This window comes from Panthera onca, chromosome A1, assembly GCF_046562875.1.
Source record: "Panthera onca isolate mPanOnc1 chromosome A1, mPanOnc1 haplotype 2, whole genome shotgun sequence".
NCBI lineage: Eukaryota > Metazoa > Chordata > Mammalia > Carnivora > Felidae > Panthera > Panthera onca.
The window spans coordinates 153,640,844-153,662,803 of record NC_138339.1 but is presented as its reverse complement, the minus strand read 5'-3'; the positions used below and the strand labels follow the sequence as shown (position 1 = coordinate 153,662,803).

The following is a 21,960-nucleotide window of genomic DNA, read 5'->3' as shown; positions in this document are numbered from 1 at the left end:
GATATCTGTCTTGAGGCAAGGATAACAAAAGTAAAAAAAAAAATAAATAAATAAAGTATTGGGGCTTCATCAAAATAAAAACCTTCTGCAAAGGGAAGGAAACAACAAAACTAAAAGGCAAGCTATGGAATGGGAGAAGATATTTACAACTGACACAGGTGAGAAAAGAGTTATTATCCAAAATATATAGAGAACTTACAAACTCAACACCCCAAAAATGAATAATCCAATTATAGCATAGGCAGAAGAAATGAATAGATATTTTTACAAAGGAAACATTAAGATGAACAAAGACAAGGAAAGACGCTCAACATTAGTCAGCATCAGAAAAATACAAATGGAAACTACCATGAGATATCACCTCACAACTGCCAAAATGGCTACAATTAACAACACAGGAAATAGCGTTCCTTCATAGGATGTCGAAAAGGCAATTGCTCATGCACTGTTGGTGGGTATGCAAACTGGTGCAGTCACCCTGGAAAATAGTATTGAGGTTCTTCAAAAAGTTAAAAATAGAACTACCCTATGATTGAATATTTGCACTACTTGGTATTTACCTAAAGATACAAAACTACTAATTCTGGGCTATATGCACCCTGATCTTTGTAGCAGCATTATCTACAATAGTGAAATAGTGTAAACAGCCCACATCTGTCAAGTGATGAATGGATTATATATATATATATATATATATATATATATATATGTAACAAAATACATATATACAAAATAACTACATTATGTATATATATATGTATATATATATATATATATACATATATATGTAACAAAATATATACACACAATAACTAAAATTATATATATATGCAACTGTAATAAAATAGATATACACATAACTGCAATTATATATATATGTATATACATACACACACATACACACACACACACACACACATATATATATATATATATATATATATATATATATATACATACACACAATGGAATATAACTCAGTGATATAAAAGAATTAAATATTTCATTTGCAATAATATGGATGAATCTAGAGAATATTATGCTAGGAAAAATAAGTGAGTCAGAGAATGACTAGTACCATATGATTTCTCTCATATTTGGGTTTTAGAAACATACCAAATGCTCAACTAGGAAAAATAAAGAAATTGAGAGGGGTAAATCAAGTAAAAGATGTTTAACAATGGAGAACCAACCGATGGTTGCCAGAGGAGAGGTGGGTGGGGCAATGGATTAAATAGATGATGGAAACTAAGGAGAGTAGTTTTGATGAGCACTGGTGTTATATGGAAGTGTTGAATTACTATATTGTGCATGTGAAACTAATATAACCCTGCATTCCAAATAACTAAATTTTTTAAAAAAGTTAAAAGAAAGGAGCAACTAAAATATAAAGGATCCAGCCCTAGAACTCTACCAAATGGCAGGGGAGCTAATGAAACTCACCCTTGGTCAAGGGGTCTTCATTAAAACACAGGTTATATTTTCCCTCCATATTAATAGTATGGATAGGAATAGAGTCCAGAACCTTTAGCTGGCTAACTCCTTAGTGATCCACAGACCTAGTCCACACCAGCCAGCCACTACACTAATGATGAGCCAGTGCAGTATACACCAGGGCACACTGGGTCTACACTCAGTACAGCTCCAGCTGAATCACCATGATGTCACAGGTGCAAAACACAGTGGAACGCTCCAGGACTGCATCAGTCTGACTCCAAACATCTTACCAGGGAAAGCCCTGACACAAAATGTCCAGGGAACACCTGGCCAGAACCCACCTCAGATACGGAGCCCTGCCAGAGACCCCTAAGTGTGGTGATCCCAGTATTACCACAGCCAGATCCCACTTAATATTTGGCTACCCCTTTATGGCAGCCAGAGTATATTGAGCACTCTGCTCCAGAGCCCATGGAAACCACAGTTCCAGCCATCCAGCCAAATGCACTAAAAACAGTCTACACAGAGGATAACTATACACATGATCATTTCTTCAAGTTCAGGAAAACGAGCTGTTTTGCCTAATTCATAGAAAGAAACACACACACACACACACACACACACACACACTAAATGAGCAAAATGAGAATATGTTCCAAATGAAAGAAGTAGAAAAAATGTCAAGAAAACAACAGAATGAAATGGAGGTAATCATATACCTAATGAAGAGTTCAAAGTAATGTTCCAAAATATTCTCACAGGTGTGGAGAGTAAATGAACTCAGTGAGAATTTTAACATATGTAGGAAAATATAAAAATCAGAGTTGAAGAATACAGTGACTATAATAAAATTGTGCGAAAGGGAATCAACAGTAGCTTAGGGAATACAGGAGACTAGACCAGTGACCTTGAAGACAGAGTCATGGAAAGCACCTAAGAAGAAAAGCAAAAAGAAAAATAAATAAAAATGAGGGTAAACTAAAGGATCTATGAGATAATATCAAGTGAATAAGTGTTTGCATCATATGATTTCCAGAAAGAGAAAAGAGAAAGGAGGCAGAAAACTTACTTGAAGAAATAATAGTGGAGATATTCACTAACTTGATGAAGGAAACAGACATCCAGGTACCAAAGCTCAGAGACATCCAATGAGGTCCACACCATGACACTTAATAATTAAAATATGGAAGACTAAATATGAAGAGATAATTTTAAAAGCAAAAAAAGAGGGGTGTCTGGGTGGCTCAGTGTGTTAGTGTCTGACTCTTGATTTTGACTCAGGTCATGATCCCAGGTTGGTGAGATCAACCCTATATAGAGCTCCATGCTGAGGGTGGAGCCTGACTGAGATTGTCTCCCTCTCCCCCTTTGCCTCATCCCCCTTTGTACTAAATACATACATTCATACATACATACATGCATACATACATACATACATACATACATAAATGCAGAAATATTGGAGCAAGTAGTTACTAAAAAGGAAAATCCCAATAAGTCCATTAGCTGATTTTTTTTTAGCCGAAACATGTAGAGCAAAAGGGAGTGACCTACTGTATTCAGAGTTTTGAAAAGAAAAAAAAATAAATAAAAACTACAACCAAGAACAGTGTAGATGGCAAGACTATCATTCAGAATTCAAAGAGAGATAAAGACTTTCCTAGAAAAAGGAAAGTTAAAAGAGGTTATAGCCACTAAACAGGCCTTACAATAAGTGTTAAAAGGACTTTTAAGTGAAAACGAACAGACCATAATGAGAAGGAAGACATTTATAAAAGGAAAAAAAAATCATGAGTAAAAGCAAAATACAGTAAAGTTAGTAGAGCAGACATGCAAAAAGTCAACATAATGGTTAAAAAACAAAACTATTAAAATCAATTATATCTAAAAAATTTGATAAGGGGACTCACAACATAAAAGGATGTAAAATATGACTATATAGATAGAGAGATGATATAGATAGATAGATAGATAGATAGATACATAGGTACATAGATACATAGATAGATATAGAGATAATAGAGAGGTGATATAGATGATATAGATAGATATCAATAGATTGATGATAGATGATAGAGATAGATAGATATAGATATATATAAATGTAGATGTTGATGTAGATTTAGATGCAGATGCAGATATAGATATAGATAGATATATAAAATGGAGAGTGAGAAGATAAATGAAGTTCATTTAAAATGTATTTGAATTTAATTGAACATGAACTTATGTTAAAATGTTATATACTTAAGATCTTATGTATGAACCTCATGGTAACCATTAACCAAAAACTTATACTAGATATTACAAAAATATAAAGAAAAAAGCCAAGAATTCCATTAAGTAAAGTAACGAATCACAAGAAAAGAGAACAAGGGAGGAAATAAACTGAGAAAGATGAAAAAAGCTAAGAAAACAAATAAAAGCACAATAATGTACCTATCAATAGTTATTTAAAATATACTGTTCAAAATGCTTCAATGTAAGATGTTGTATGATAGAATGGATTAAAATAAAAGACCCATGCATATGTTGCCTGAAGGAGACTTACTTTAGACATAAAGACATATAAAGATTAAAGTGAAGGGATGTAAAAGTATTTGCCATGCAAATGTAAGTGAAGAAAAATGTGGGTTAGATGTACTTATACAAAATAGACTTAAAAACAAATATTCTAGGAAGTGAAAAAGAAAGACACTATCTAAAGATAAACAATCCAAAAAGAGAATATAGCAATTGTAATTATCAATGCACTCAATACTAGAGCACCTAAATACACAAACCAGATATTATCAAACATAAAAAAAAGAAATTGACAGTAATCCAATAATAGTAAAGGACCTTAGTACCCCATTAATCTCAATGGAGAGATCAGCAGGGCAGAAAATCCATAAGGGAACAATGTCTTTGACTGACAAATTAAACCAGATGAACTTAACACATTTATACATAACATCCTATTCAAACATAACAATACACATTCTTTTCAAGTGCACAAGGAACATTCTCCAGAATAGATCACATTAGGACAAAAGCAAAACAAAACAAAACAAAGCAAACAAGCAAACAAACAAAAACTCAATAAATTTAAGAAAATTGCAATCAGGAGAAGAATGTTTTGAACCAAAACAGTAAGAGACTAAAAATTGCTTACAAGAATACAACTGGAAAACACACACACACACACACACACACACACACACACAGACACAAGCATGAGGAGGCTAAACAATATGTTCTTAATCAAGAAATGGTAATCTAAGAAATCAGAGGAAATAAGAACATACATGGAGACAAATGAAAATAAAAATACAACTTCTCACAAACTTTGGGATTCAGCAAAGAGTTCTAAGAGGGAAATTCAATATTATAGATGCCTGCATCAAGATCAAGAAATACATAATAAACAATCAACACTTCACCTAAATGAACTAGAAAAAGAAGAAGAAACAAAGTACAAAGTTAGTAGAAGGAAGAGAATAATAAAGATGAGAATGAAAATAAATAAAATGAGACAAAAATAGAAAATATCACTGAAACCAAGAGCGGGGTCATTTGAAAAAATAAACAAAATTGATAAACCTTTAGATACACTTATTGAAAGAAAGAAAGAAAGAAAGAAAGAAAGAAAGAAAGAAAGAACCCAAACAAATGGTATCAGAAATGAAAGAGGAGAAATCAAAACCAACACCAGAGACATATAAAGGATTATAATTATGCCACTATGAAAAAATAGACACCAACAGACTAGACAACCAAAACAAATGGATAAATTCTTAGAAACATATAATATTCCAAAACTGAATCACAAAGAAACAGAAAATCTGAACAGTCCAATTCTGAGTAATAATATTGAATTGGCATCCAAAAACTCTTGACATACAACATCAGGACCAGATGTATTCACAAGTGAATTGCACACATAATTTAAAGAAGAGTTAATACTGATTCTGCTCAAACTATTCCAAAAAATGTAAAACGAATTAATTTTCCAAATAATTCCAAGATTAAAAAAATGGTTTCCTTTATAACAAAACCAAAGACATTAAAGCAAACAAAACAAAACAAAACAAAAGCAGGTCAATATTCCTGATGGACACAGATGCAAATTCTCAACAAATTATTACCACACCACCTTTAATAATATCTTGAAAAAACGTCATTCTCCATGATCAAGGGGGTTTCTTCTGGGGATGCAAGGATGGTTCAGTATCCACAAATCAATCAACATTATATAACACATTAATAGAATAAAGGATGGAAGTTTTGTAATCAACTCCATAGATGCAGAAAATACCAGCTGACATAATTTGATATTTATCATGATAAAGAAATTTAGCAAAATGGGTTTAGAGAGAACATACTTCAATGTAATTAATTTTGTACATGGGAAAACCACACTTATTATCATATATAATGGTTAAAAAAATGACAGCTCTTCCTCTAACAACAGAACAAGAGAAGGATGTCCATTCTTGTCACTTGTATTCAAAACAGTAATGAAGAAGAGATACAACATGGTGGAGAAGTAGGGGGACCCAAAGTTCCCTCCTCCCTCAAAAAAAAGCAGTGTTGAGTCCAAATGGCATTGAATTCCAAGAGTCTGGACTGCAAAGTGACAAAGACATCTCCAGGGGCCCATGGGGACAACGTGGAGGGTCATAGGGCCACTTCCGTGAACATATCAAAGAACACCTGGTGGAGGGTCCAAAACATCACTTTGAGTAGGGAGATAAAGCAACTAGAGTCACAAAAACAAAGAGCAAGTAACATACTCCAAGAAATACCTGCTGAATGGCCAGGGCCTAGACAGTGTATGACCACTCTATAATATAGTAGTGCTCACAGGTGCAGCATACACAACAAGCTTTTAAAATGCAGAAGGGACAGAAAACTAGAAAAAATGACAAGACAGAAGAATTCTCCTCAAAGAAATTCCAATAAGAAATGGCAGCTAAAGAATTAATCAAAACAGATATAAACAATGTAACTGAACAAGAATTTAGAATTATAGTCATAAGATTAATCACTGGCCTTGAAAAAAGCATAGAAGTCAGCAGAGAATCTATTGCTCCAGATATCAGGGAACTAAAAAGTAGTCATGGTGAATTTAAAAAATGCTCTAAATGAGGTGCTAAATAAACTAGAGGCAGTGATAGTGAGGATGGAAGAGGCTGAGGGGAGAATAGGTGAAATAGAAGATAAAATTATGGAAAAAGATGAAGCTGAGAAAAAGAGAGATAAAAAATTCTGAACCATGAGGGGAGAATTAGACAGCTAAGTGATCCAATGAAATGAAATAATATCTGAATCATAGGAGTTCCAGAATAAGAAGGGAGAGAAAAGGACATGAAGTGTACTTGAACAAATCATACCTGAAAATTTCCCCAATCCGGGGAAGGAAACAGACATTGAAATGCAGGAGTCACAGAGAACTCCCTTCATATGTAATAGGAATTGATCTGCATGACATATCATAGCGAAACTGGCAAAATCCAAAGATAAAGAGAGAATTCTGAAAACAGCTAGGGATAAATGGGTCTTAGCATACAAAGGTAGACACATAAGGGTAGTCGCAGACCTATCTACTGAAACTTGGCAGGCCAGAAGTGGGTGGCAGGAAATTTTCAATGTGATGAATAGGAAAAATATGTAGCCAACTATCCTTTATCCAGCAAGCCTATCATTCAGAATTGTAGGAGAGATAAACGTTTTCCCAGACAAACAAAAACTGACGGAATTCATCACCACTTAACCAGCCCTACAAGAGATCCTAAGGGGTGCTCTGTGAGTGGAATGTTGCAAAGACCACGAAGGACCAGGCATCACTATAATATGAAAACTACAGATAACACAATGACTCTAACCCCATATCTTTCAATAATAACACTGAATGAAAATGGAATAAATGTTCCAATTAAAGGACACAGGGTGTCAGAATGGATAAAAAACCAGACTCATCTATTTGCTGTCTAAAAATGATCCATTTTAGACCTGAGAACACCTGTAGATTGAAAGTGAGGGGTTGGAAAACCCTCTATCATACTCCTGGAATTCAAAAGAAAGCTGAAGTAGCCATCCTTATATCAGACAAATTAGATTTCAAAATAACGGTTGATACAAGAGATGAAAAAGAGTATTATAACATAATTATAGGATCTATCCATCAAGAAAAGCTAAAAATTATAAATGCTTATGTTCCCAATTCAGGAGCACACAAATATATAAAATAATTAATCACAAACATAAGCTACCTTATTGATAAGAATGCAGTAATGGCAGGGGATATTAATATTCCACTTACAACAATGGACCGATCATCCAGACAGAAAATCAATACAGAAAATATATGGCCCTGAATGATACCCTGGACCAGATGGACTTTACAGATATATTTACTTTTCACCCTAAAGCAGCAGAATACACATTCTTCTCAAGTGCACACAGAACATTCTCCAAGATAGATCACATACTGGGTCACAAATAGACCTCAATAAATATAAAATAATTGAGATAATACCTTGCATATTCTCAGATCACAATGCTATGAAACTTGAAATAAATCACAGGAAAACATTGGGAAAACCTCCAAACGCATGGAGGTTAAAGAAAATCCTATTAAAAATCAATGAGTCAACCAATTAAAGAAGAAGAAATTAAATTAAATTAAATTAAATTAAATTAAATTAAATTAAAGAAGAAAATTAAAAATATATGGAAACAAATGAAAATGAAAACACAACAGTCCAAAACATTTGGGACACAGCAAAGGCAGTCCTAACAGGAAAATACATTGCAATCCAGGCCTATCTCAAAGAATAAGAAAAATCCCAAGTACAATATCTAACAGTACACCCAAAGGAAGTAGAAGCAGAACAGCAAATAAACCCCAAGGCCAGCAGAAGGATAGAAATAATAAAGATCATATCAGAAATAAACAATATAGAATACAAAAAAAAGTAGAACATATCAATGAAACAAAGAGCTGTTGTTTTGAAAAAAAAACACAAAATTGATACACCCCTAGCCAGACTTTTCAAAAACAAAAGATAGAGGACCCAAATAGATAAAATCATGAATTAAAAAGGATTTATCACAACCAATCCATCAGAAACACAAGCAATTATCAGAGAATACTATGAAATGTCATATGCAAACAAACTGGACAACCTGGAAGAAATGGACAAATTCCTACACATCCACACACTGCCAAAATTCAAATGGGAAGAAATAGAAAATTTGAACATACCCATAAGTAGTGAAGAAATTGAATCAGTTATCAAAAATCTCCCAACAAATAAGAGTCCTGGCTCAGATGCCTCCCAGGGGAATTCTACCAGACATTTAAGGAAGAGTTTACACGTATCCTTCTCAAAAAGTTCCAAAAAATAGAAAGGGAAGGAAAACTTCCAGACTCATTGTATGAAGCCAGCATTACTTTGATTCCCAACCCAGACAGAGACTCCATAAAAAAAGAGAATTACAGGCCAATATCCCTGAAGAACATGGATGCAAAAATTATCAGCATGATACTAACAAATCAAATTCAACAGCATATAAAAATAATTATTCACCATGATCAAGTGGAATTCATTCGTGGGCTGCAGAGCTCCTTCAATATTTACAAATCAATAAATGTGATACAATGCATTAATAAAAGAAAGGATAAGAACCATATGATATTGTCAATAGAGGCCGAAAAAGCATTTGACAAAATACATCATCCTTTCTTAATAAAAAACCCTCAAGAAAGTCAAGATAGAAGGAACATACTTAAACATCATAAAAGCCATTTATGAAAAGCCCACAGCTAATATCATTGTCAATGGGTAAAAACTGAGAGTGTTTCCCTTGATATCAGGAACATGACAGGGATGCCCACTCTCACCACTGTTGTTTCACATAGTGGTGAAAGTCCCAATATCAGTAATCAGACAATAAAATGAAATAAAAGGCATCATAATTGGCAAAAAAGAAGTCAAACTTTCACTTTTTGCAAATGATATGATACTCTACATGGAAAACCATGAAAGCCTCCACCAAAATGCTGCTAGAACTGATACAAGAATTCAGCAAAGTCACAGGGTAAAATATCAATGTACAGAAATCTGTTGCATTTTTATACACCAATAATGAAGCAACAGAAAGAGAAATCAGGAAATTGGTACCATTATCAATTGCACCAAGAACCATACAATATGTAAGAATAAACCTAACTAAAGATATAACATATATTTATGTTGAAAATTATAGAAAACTTATGAAGGAAATTGAAGGGGAAACAAAGAAATGGAAACACATTCCATGCTCATGGATTGGAAAAATAAATGTTGTTAACATCTCAATAGAACCCAAAGCAATCTATACATTAAATGCAAACTGAATCAAAATTGTACTGGCATTCTTCCTGAAGCTAGAACACACAATTCTAAAATTTGTATGGAACCACAAAAGACTCTGAATAACCAAAGTAATATTGAAAAAGAAAACCAAAGTAGGAGGCATCACAATCCCAGACTTTAGCCTCTACTATAAAGATGTAATTACCAAGAGAGTACAGTATTGGTACAAAACAGACACATAGACCAATGGAGGAGAATAGAAAACCGAGAATTGGACCCACAAAAGTATGGCCAATTAATCTTTGACAAAGCAGGAAAGAGCATACAATGGAAAAGAGTCTCTTTAGCAAATGTTGGGAGAAATGGACAGCAACATGCAGAAAAATGAAACTAGACTACTTTCTTCCACCATACACAAATATAAACTCAAAATGGATGAAAGACCTAAATGTGAGACAGGAAACCATCAAAACTGTAGAGGAAAAAGGACGCAACCAATTCTTTCACTTCAGTTGCAACCAATTCTTCCTCAACACATCCCCAAAGGCAAGGGAATTAAAAGCAGAATTAAACTATTGAGACCTCATCAAGATAAAACAGTTCTGCACTACAAAGGAAATAATAAACAAAAGTAAAACGCAACTGGCCCAATGGGAAAAAATATTTTCAAATGACACATTGGATAAATTTAGTGTTCAAAATATATAAAGAACTGACCAAACTGAACACCCAAAAAACAAATAATCCAGTGAAGAAATGGGCAGAAGACATGAATAGACACTTTCCCAAAGAAGACATTCAGAGGGCCCACACAGACATGGAAAGATACTCCACATCACTCATCACCATGGAAATACAAATCAAAGCCACACTGAGATTCCACCTCACACCAGTCAGAGTGACTTAAACTAACAACTCAGGAATCAATACATGCAACCTAGGATTTAGAGAAAAGGGAACCATCTTGCACTGCTGGTGGGAATGCCAACTGGTGCAACCGCTGTGTAAAACAGTGTGGAGGTTCATCAAAAAATTAAAAATAGAAATACCCTATAACCCACTAATAACACTACTAGGAATTTATCCAAAGGATACAGGAGTGTTGATTCATAGGGGCTCATGTATGCCAATGTTTATAGCAGCACTATCAACAATAGCCAAATTATGGAAAGAGCCTAAATGTTCATGAATTGATGAATGGATAAAGAAGATGTGATTTATATATACAATAGAATAGTACTTGTCAATGAGAAAGAATGAAATCATGCCATTTGCAGTAACATGGATGGAAGTGGAAAGTATTATGCTGAGTGAAATAGGTCAGTCAGAGAAAAACAGATATCATGTGTTTTCACTCATATGTGGATATTGAGAAAATTAACAGAATACCATTGGAGAAAGGAAGTGGGGAAAATAGTTACAGAGTGGGACGGAAGAAAACCATAAAAGACTCTTAAATGCAGATAACAACCTGAGGGTTGATGAGGGGTGGTGGGGGAGAAGGGAAAATGGGTGATGGGCATTGAGGAGGGCACTGGGATGTGCACTGGGTGCTGTGTGTAATCAATGAACCACAGGAATCTAACCCAAAAACCAAGAGCACACTTTACACACTGTATGTTAGCCAATTTGACAATAAATTATATTAAATAATAAATAAATAAATAAATAAATAAATGGCAATAAAACAAATGGAACTTAAAAATGGAACTTAAAAAGAAAAAAAAAAGTAATGAAAATCATAACCACACCAATCAGACAATGCACAGAAATAAATGCATCCAAATCAGTAAGAAAGAAAGCTGTGCCGTTTAGCAGAAGACAAAATATTATGCTTAGAAAACCCTGTAGAATACACCAAGGAACTATGAAAATTAATAAATGAATTCGGTAAAATTTCATGGTGCAAAATTAATATACAGAAAACAGCTGCATTTCTAAACATTAATAATGAAGCTGTAGAAAAAAAATGTCTTTAAATATCCCATTCAAAATTGCACCAAAAAATAAAATACCCAGGACTAAACTTCGCCAAAGTAGAAAAAGACCTGTACTCTGAAAACTATAAAATATAGATTATAGAAATTTAGATGACAGAAACAAATGGAAAGATATTCCATGCTCCTGGATTGGAAGAATTAATACTGCTAAAATATCCATATTACCCAAATCAAAATACAGATTCAATGTAATCCCTATCAAAATACCAATAGCAATTTCTCATAAGACAAATAATTATAAAATGTATGGAACCACACAACACTTTGAATACCCAAAGTAATGTTGAGAAAGAAAAACAAAGCTGGATATATCACAATCCAAGATTTTAAAATTATGCCACAAAGCTGTAATAACTAAAAAAGTATTTTATTGATACACAAAAAAGAAAGAAACCCACAAATCGATGGAACTAAAGAGAGAGCCCAGAAATAAACCTATGCTTCTTTGGTCAGTTAATTTATGACAACGGAGGCAAGAATACACGATAGGAGAAAAAAAATCTTCCTCAATAAATGGCCTGGGTAAACTGAATAACTATATGCAAACAAATGAAACTGACTCACTTTCTTACACCGTACCAAAAATAAAAATAAATTAAAGACCTATATCTGAGGTCTGAAACCATAAAGCTCCTGGAAGAAAACATAGGCAGCAATCTCTTTGATATTGATCTTAGCAACGTATTAATGGATATGTCTGCTAAGACAAGGTCAACAAAAGCAAAAAGTACACTACTAGGACTGTACCAAAAAAAAAAAAAAAGTGTGCAGTAAAGGAAACTATCAACAAAGCAAAAGGCAACCTACTGAATGGGAGAAGATACTTGTAAGTGATATTTCTGATAAGGGCTTAATATCTAAAATATCTAAAAGAAATCAGCAGCAAAAAAAAAAGGAAGAAAAAGAAAATGAGTAATTCATTTAAAGAATGAGCAGATTATCTGAAAAGAAAGTTTTCCAAGATGGCCAACAGACACATATAATAATCGTCAACCGCCTCGCTAATCATCAGTGAAATGCAATTCAAAACCAGGCAATGTTTTCTGACACCTATCACAATGACTAGTATCAAAAATATAATAAATACTAAGTGTTGGCAAGGATATGGAGAAAAGAGAACCCTAGTGCACTGTTGGTGGGAAGCTAAATTTGTGCAGCCACTGTGGAAAATATCAGGAAGTTTCTTTATGAAATTAAAAATAGAAATACGGTAAAATCAAGTAATTCCACTATTGGGTATTTAACCCCCCAGAAATGGAAAAAGTAATTCAAAAATATATATGCTCTACTATGTTTATCGCAGTATTATTTACAACACCCAAGATATGGAAATATCCTAAATGCCTTGGAAAGATGAAAGAATAAATATTATTTATACAATGGATTATTATTCAGCCAAAAATAATAATAAGATCATGCCATTTGCAACAACATGGATGAAACTAGAGAGTATTTTGGTGAGATGTCAGACAAAGAAAAAATACATATGATTTCAATTATGTGTGGAAAACAAAACAAAACAAAACAAACAAATAAAAGAGAACCAGACCATAAATACAGAGAACACACTGGTTGTTGCAGTACTGGAGGAGGAAGAGGTGAAAGGGAGTGGGAGGTATGGGCTTCCAGTTATGAACTGAGTAAGTCTCATGAATGAAAGGTACAGCTTAAGTAATATAATTTATGTATAGTAATAGCTGTTAGTGACAGATGGTGGCTACACTTTTGGTGAACAAAGCATAATGTGAAGAGTTCTTGAATCAATCTGTTGTAGACCTGGAACTAACGTAGTATTGTCAGCTATACATTTTTATTAAGTTTTTCATTTTAATTCCAGTACAGTTAACAATTGTTTTCAATTAAATAAAATTTATCAGCTATGCTCTAACTGATAAATACCATTTTTCTGCCATGAAAATATATTTCTCACATTTTTAGAAAAAAAAAACTATTTTTTTTCATATTGACCAAGTAGACAGTATTGGATATTTAAAGGGATTTCTAAGTTGTACAAAAATTTAGGAGTATGAACTATATCATTTTTGTGAACTGACAGGTGATGAGAGAAGAACTTTAACACAATGCAATGCTTCTCTTCATGGTTAGGGTTTTGTGTTTTTTTTGTTTTGTTTTGTTTTGTTTTGTTGTTTGTTTGCTTGTTTTGTTTTACTTTTGATCACTGCCCTGATTCTCTTCTCCTACCTAGTGGAGGTAAATCACATTGGCAGGAAAGTAACCTTCAAGATACTGGAAATTCAATCAATGAAGTACAAATGTAAATAGAAATATATCATAGTTCTACAGGAATAATGACCTAAGCCTGTCTACAGCACAAATATTATTTCTGAACAGAGCATTTCTTTAAAGAACTCACTGAACACATTGAGAGTGAGGGACAGAAGTGCCACAGGCTGTGGGTAGCCAGGCCTATGTAGAGAAACGTAATCAAGCCAGAGCACAGAAAAATGGGTTCTTATGATGCATTATTTTCTAGGGACTGGAGAAAGGCAGTCACAGGCACTCATGGCCTGGAAAAAGCTCTAATCTGTTAATATCTTCTTGCTTTTGCTCACAAAGAAATGTTCTGAATACTGCTATACTGATTTCTGCCCCCTCTCCCAATATTAGAGAAAAATGGCATTCTGATGACAGAAAAAAAAAAAAAAATCCTAATGCTACACTAAGATTTTAGTTAAATTATATTGTAGAGAATTTGATTATCTCTGAGTGCATATATAAACACATAAACAAAGCATTATATAATCTTGTTTCTGAACCCACAAATTTAAGTGTCAGTTCATAAACAAACCAAGCATGTTTTTTTTTTCCTTGATGAAGTAATTGACCTTCATCAGATAACCTCTAGTTTCAGACAAACATTCCAAGCTATAAGTTTGTGGATGAGTCTGTTCAGGTTTTCTTATTCCCAATTTTAAATGCTAAAGACCACCTACAGATCATTTATGATTTTTTTGTTACTGTTATATTCTAATTCTTCCAAAAATGAGCCAATTCACCATTTTTTAAGTTTACCTTTGGCTTTTCGGGTACACACAAATAGAACACTGATTGTTGCACCAAAGGCCAGGAGAGACAGGAAAACTGCAAACCCCACTGCCCAAGGACAGTCCTCAGGAAACAAGGTATCTGAAAAATATAAAATTTCTCACTTAGTATCCAGCTTGCTATCAGAGACTTGGCTGTTGGGAACAAATCCCTAGATATTTTCCTTTAGGTGACATTATGAGGAAGAGCACAGATTCTAAGCCTCATCTACCTCTCCCTGCAATTCTAAAGAATTTTGGAATCCTAAAGAGGCTTCAGTTTCCTTTCCTGTTCTTGATATATGGAGACTCAGATGTTTATTTTATAAATTATCAAATGTTTTAATATGCTGAACACATACAAATAATTTATCAGGCATCCATGTACCTACAATCAAAATTTAACAAATATTATTATATTTGCAACAAATAATTCTCTTACAACAAATAAAAGTCTAAAAATGCATTTAAGTATTTTTTTCAACCTTTTCTCCATTATTTCTGCTACAGACCCCACACTGACTTTGCCATGTGTCTTTTCTATCTGATTATTTTCTATATAAATATATATGTGAGTTTGACAATATACCAATGAGTAAGAAGCATGTGGAGCTTTTCCAAAGATTAAAGGAAAAATTGTGACATCTTGGATGATAAGCTAAATGGAATTCATGTCTATGTTCTTGAGACAGAGATTATTTCAATTCCCCATTTCTTATGAGATATGTGTCATCTCGCAAATAAAATCTGTAAAAATGAGTATCATTTTTATATTCTTTTATTTAATACTGTTACTTCAAAAGAGGTCCTGAGTCACCCAGATGCCCCAAAATGTCTGTGTAATTTTTAATTGATGATCTCAAACATATATGTATATATAAATATATGAGCATTTTTAAAATGTTTTCTCTATCATGGTGTATGTGTTTGCTTCTTTCACATTTTCCACCTCAAGTTTTCTTTCTAACTAACTTAAACCAATGTGATGTCCCAAACCAAAGCACAAAGGAAATGTCACTTCACTTACTGATTAAAGGTGATACAAAAATTTATGCATTGTAGAAAAATATATTGTGGCTCGGTATTTTTCTAAGTAACGGGGATATAAAAAATAGATACAGTATCCTCAGAAGTTTATATTCATTCTAGGGAAATAGTGAAACATATAATCAAAATAATGTGTGGGTAAAGAGGGCACTTAAGACAGAATAGCTTTCTGAGAGGTTAAGGTTAAATATAGAGGGAGCAGGAAGAAACCTTTGGTTAGAGGAAAAATAGAAGAAATGTGTCAATAACAGCCTACATGGGATATTGCATGGATGAATATGTTCTGGGAATGAATGAGGGGTAGGAAGAATTGGAGGCAAAGGAAGACAGGGCTGAAGGATGAAGCTGGAAAGATTAGAAAGGACAAGAGATAAATAATGTTATTGACAGGCTACAATACTTCAAATAAGGGTATTTGTATATCCAGGAAATTGGAAGAGATCACATGGGCAAACTATTTCTTTGAACTGTCACTTTGGATAGTTATTGGAATGTCTGAGCTCTTCTCTGCCTGTGCTATTAATCATAAGAGTTAATACTCATAACAACTTTATGAGGTAGACACTATGATTATCCATATTTAACACATGGGAACTAAGCACAGGCAGGTCAATAGTTACTCACGACCATGAAGCTGATAAATGGCACTGCCAGGATTCAGATTCATTTTGAAAGGTGGGAGAAAACAGAAAATTGTGAAAAGATGCTTTCCCTAGGCAGTGGGATTAGAAGTTTAGAAAGAACTTTGATGGTTTCCTCAAAAACGTTATTACTTTTTTCCACTCATGTATTCATCTGCATAAAGTAGAAGAATGACATTTCCATCATAAGAGGAAATATAAAACAAGACAGAATGTGACTTTTTCCAGGTTCTCTGCATTAAAATTTAGAAATGGATAAATTAGAATATCCTTCTGGTGTGTCAGTCATAGGTCTTTACCAGTAAGAACTTCCTGATCAGCAGGGACTTCTCAAGATATCAACTTTGGAGGAAACTGACCTGCTACAGAGACATGCACCTCCTTCTCCACACTGAGTATTAGGTTCCTTATAACACAGGACACATCTGCTCTTGAATTTTTATCAACTGTGATAGACGATTCCACATGAAACAGTCCATTTTCTTCTATTTTCTTTGTCTCAAAGGCTGGTGACAAGCGTAGGCCTTGAAGGTCCCTCCATTGTACCTCAGGCTCTGGATACCACCCCATGGATGTGCAGGTCATCTTCATGTCCATCCTATTGCCAGGCTCAATGTGAATATGAGGAGCTGTACCCGAGACTAGGAAAGCCAAAGAGAGACAGAGAAAGTACGCATCTCCAAGAGTTTTCTTCCCAGTTTACATTTTAATTAACTTCTATGAAGTTCATCTTTCTTATTCATAAAAGAGAGTTAGAAAAATAACTAAGCCAAAGAACTTTGGGGAAAAAATCAGCTGTATCAGCATTTAATAAAGTACCCACATACCAAGCATGTCTGTATTGTTTTCCTTTGCCGCCCTCCCAATTGAAACATCACTGATTATATTATTTGATGATTCTTAAAGTTGGTTAGAAGAATGTGGCACCTGGGTGGCTCACTTGGTTGAGTGTCCAACTTTGGCTCAGGTCATGAACTCATAGTTCATGGGTTGGAACCCCATATCGGGTTCTGTGCTGACAGCTCAGAGCTTGCTGACTGCTCTGGATTCTGTGTCTCCTTCTATCTTTGCCCCTCTCTGGATCATTCATATTCTCTCTCTCTCTCTCTCTCTCTCTCTCTCTAAAAAATAAATATTTTTAAAAAACTAAGTTGAGTGGAAAAACTATCAATTAATTTGCAGTCACTGAATTTAAAGAACACAGGATGGTTTTCTGTAGTAAATTTGTAGTCACTTTACAATTGTCTTTTAATGCCTAACTCTAAAGAAGTTATTTTTAAATAAATAACTTCTCATGACGTTGGGAATGCTATGAACATCAGTGTGGTCCAAATAACTAGCTACAGGTCGTTCCTGAGCACCCGAAATTTTGTTAGGAAATGAATTTCATATTTTAGTCAATTAAATTCATTCCAACTAAATTTAAATTTAAGAGAAATATGCAGTTAGTAGCTGCTATTTTGGATAGAACATTTCGGGGAATAATATAAGTTTTAACTATGAATATCCCAGTCCCGTTTAAGACTGAATGTTCCAAACCACCTTACATTTAAAAGTGGCCTTGATATGCTGATAGAAGTGTTGTGAAATGGAAATGATATATGTGCTTTCTGGAATATTTCCCTCAGAGAAAGGAGATACACTTTTTTCCTTCATTTTTTCTCACTTCTCAAGGACTGGAGCACAGACAGTTCCTATGAATCATCTTAAAAGGTGAATTTTGTGGATATGGCAAAACATCAAGTTAAGAGAGATGTGTAAACCTCACAGTGTGTACCTACTCTTCCAGTTCTAGTTCCTTTATCCCTGTACCACGGGAGAAATTCTGGTTTAAGCTACTGTGTGTTGAGTTCATTGAATAGTAGTGTAGCATTCTGTACAGTATTATGTACAGTAACTATTACAGTCTATTACAAAAAATAAAATTTACTAGGACAAAACTATCCTTGTTTTGTGTTGAATTTTGTCTTCTATAAGATATGTTCAAGTCTTAATCCTTAATATATGTGCATTTATTTGGATGCCTTCTGTACATGTAATTAGTAAAAATGAAATTATACTGGAATAGATGGGTTTTAATCCAAAAGGATTATGGTCTATGTGAAAAGAAAGGAATTTAGGCACAGAGACACAGGGAAACTGGTCCTTTGAAGATAGAGCCAGAGATTGGAATGATCCCAACAAAAGCAGAGGAATGCCTGGGCCACAAGAAGCTGTCAGAGGCAAAGAATCATTCTCCTTAGATGCTTCCAATGGACCATAACCTTGATAACGCTTTGATTGTGGACTCTGGCCTCCAGAATTGTGAGAAAGTAAATGTCTTTTGTTTTCAGTCCATCACATTTGTGGTAATTTGTTATGATAGTCATCCTAGGAAGTTTATGAAGGAAAATTATCCAATGATATCTGATATTGCATGGATGGCCAAACCCTTAACACCATTTGGTGACTAGTATATAGTGTGTCAAGTCAGTAATGACCTAAGTGGCAGAGTGGTGCCGACCTGTGCTAGTACTGATACATGGAATTCTCAGAATGCAATGGCTTTGAGAATCAGTAGAGCATCATGCTTATGAGAATAGGCTCTGTAGTCAAAGAGTTACACTTGTACTTGCTGGGACTAGTGACCCAGTGTATCTAATGACTCAATCTCCCTGTGCCTCCATTCCCTTTTTATAAAACCAGGAAAAGAAAGAGTCTCAACACATATGATGGCTATAAATATTACTCCATATATAGTGCTTACTATGTTGTAATAAATATTATTCATCTTAAAGAAATAATAAATTAAGAATACAAAGAAAATATGGTTTTCATTTGCTGGATCCTTCAATTTGAAAGGCCATCCATTGTATTTCATGTGTTTAGGCTGGTTGCTACGAGTTGAAGGGAAATGGGTAATTTCTAAAGAGAAGATTATATTTGGCAGGTCTTTGTAGAAACACAATAAATGCTTAATTCGTATCTTATTTTCTATAGAGAGAAAAGTTGTATTTCGAATTATGCTATTCTGTTTGCCTTACTAAATTTGGGAGCTAAGGGTAGAACACAACCTCTGGGTCTGGCATCAATTAAAAATAGGATTGGAAATTAGGGGTGTTGGGTATGGATAATTTCACAGGCTTGAAAAATGTGTTCCAAGTGCTGCCTTAGCCATTAATGTTCTCTTATGAATTATCAAGTCAAGACTGAAGGGTCAAAGTGGAGAAAAGTTTGCCAGCAGGTGAGTAAACTAGGTCACCATGGTTCTACTTTCATGGGTTTCTAATGGGCATACTTGAGACCTATATGTTTTCTGACATAGCACAGGTTGAGTTTAATACATATTGTATCTATTTTGAGAGTCTGGGATTTGTATTGTCTTATGACCATGGCAGGGAGAGAAATCTCATAGTTTTCACCATTATGACACCATCTGATTATGTTACCTAATATCAGGGCCTTCATTTTTATCTCTTATCTCCTAGAAAATATTTTGGTTATGTTTTCAACCTATATTTGTGGTTGCTTTAATAGTTATTGATTGATAGATTTGCTTACCTATACTCTACAACTATCAAACAGATAGTAGAAGTTAGTCATGCTTATTGTATTTAAGTAGAATTTAATGTAGGTGTTCACTGCAGTTGTGGGTTCTGCAGAAATTCTGTTACCCAGAACCTCCTGGGTATTTAAACATAACAGGAAATGAGTTGGTTCCATTTGACTCAAGATACAGAAGAATCTTTTCTCTAGGAGATAGTATAGAATTCTTGAGCTGCCTGCAGAGACTGCATCCTTATCAGAACTGATTACTGACCCTGAGAAAAATGTTATTCCTCCATGAAGGAGAGATATTTCAAAGAAATTCATGACAAAAATCATAGTAACTAAGGCAATCACAGAAAAATATGAGGTATCCAGCTAGAGAAAACCAAGGACTTGGTCTCAAGATCTGGCACAAATGAAAACTATAATGTCACACAGCACCAGATATTATTTTGCAGTGGATATGGGATTGGAAACAAATGGATCCATCCCAGGATGAACTACACAAGCTCATGGATAATTCATCTGGAAGAGGTAAGAACATCAGAGCATTTTATCAATATAGGACTTTATTTTTCTTATTTATAATGAATGAGGATTGCAGGTCCAAAAATGAGATATCTCCCATTAAAATCAACAAAATGTGGCAAAAAAGCAGCACACCTACATTTTAGTAGTACAGAAGTCTTTTTTTTTTTTTTTGGAAAAAAATCTGGATTCTTAAAAGCTTATTTGTAATCACTTATTATGTCAATATTTAGATACCAGTTTATTTTACAATAGGCCAGAGGATGATATAATTTCTTAAGAATTTAAAAGTACATCTATTTTCATTAATTTCTAAAGTCAAAGGTTGTTTATGCAAATATTTTACTTAGTTCAAATATTAAATCCACATATTTGTACTGCCCACAGGAAACAAGAGAAAAGCCAAACAAGAGAAAAACCAAATATCTTTGGATGATGTGGGGTCTTCTGGGCTTCATAAAAAAGATGGGTGGAATGCATACTTTTTTTAAAATATATATTCACAGTGCAAATTAAAGTGCTTGGCACTGGCTTTTTGTGCTTAGGTAGAAAATACAACTTCCCTTGCATAAATGATTTGGAACAAACAATGAGTTGATGTATAATAAAAACTCATGTACAAGATATAAGAGATTCGGGAAGGTGTGTCAGTTAACCATTATTGAAGCTCAAAACAAATTCAATCACAAGGATGATGTCAGAGTTTAGTGCCAAGAGCATCAAGGTAGGAAATGCACTCTTCTAAAGACTGGGTTAAAAAGGACACATAGTGGAAATTTGTTTTCTATTTAGTGGTAGAGTTACTCTCAACAAGGAGCAAGTAAAGAAATTGAGATAAAGAAATTGAGATGATTCTGAGGAATGACATATTGTTCATTGCAGAAGCAATTACAGTTTTCAAATCCAAAGCCCTTGATAAGAGTTTATCCAAAGTTTAGGAAATGTTTGTAGGATTTATAGAAGTGGATGTCTAACTCCTGGATTCCTTCAGAAGTTACCACAATAGAGTGAAAGATCCCTGTTCAAAAGGGAAAACTTAATGAATGAATGAATGAATGAATGAATGAATATAATTGGTTTCATTCATGCCTCTTCGTGACTGGTTAAATGTCTCCAGTACACTGAAAGTCATTTGCATACAATAGACACTTGCAGTGAAGAACCCGAGTATACTTGCATAAAAAGCAGATATTCTTTAAATTCAGGAAGGAATCTCAGAAGGAGGTTACTATTCTTTCCATGATTCATCAGAAATATTATCAGAGGATGTGTGGCTCAAAATGTCTGGTTACAAAAATGGTAACTCAAAAAGGTGTTTAAAACTTGCAGGCGAGTGTCTTTGCACATGCTCCCCTTTAATTTATGAATAATTATAGAAGAATACATCCTTTAT

General features: G+C 34.0%; 1 protein-coding gene across 7 annotated transcripts in view; it reads right to left on the bottom strand.

Annotated features, from left to right (window-relative positions):
* LOC132681765 (butyrophilin subfamily 1 member A1-like) overlaps positions 1-21,960 on the bottom strand; it is a 77,630-nt gene that overhangs the window by 43,548 nt on the left and 12,122 nt on the right. For all 7 annotated transcript variants that reach the window (XM_060636550.2, XM_078452586.1, XM_060636547.2 and 4 more), the window contains exons 3-4: positions 16,871-17,152; positions 14,813-14,926 (exon numbers count right to left, since the gene is read on the bottom strand). In XM_060636550.2, the coding sequence (XP_060492533.2) occupies positions 14,813-14,926; positions 16,871-17,152 (396 nt within the window). The remainder of the gene's footprint in view (positions 1-14,812; positions 14,927-16,870; positions 17,153-21,960) is intronic.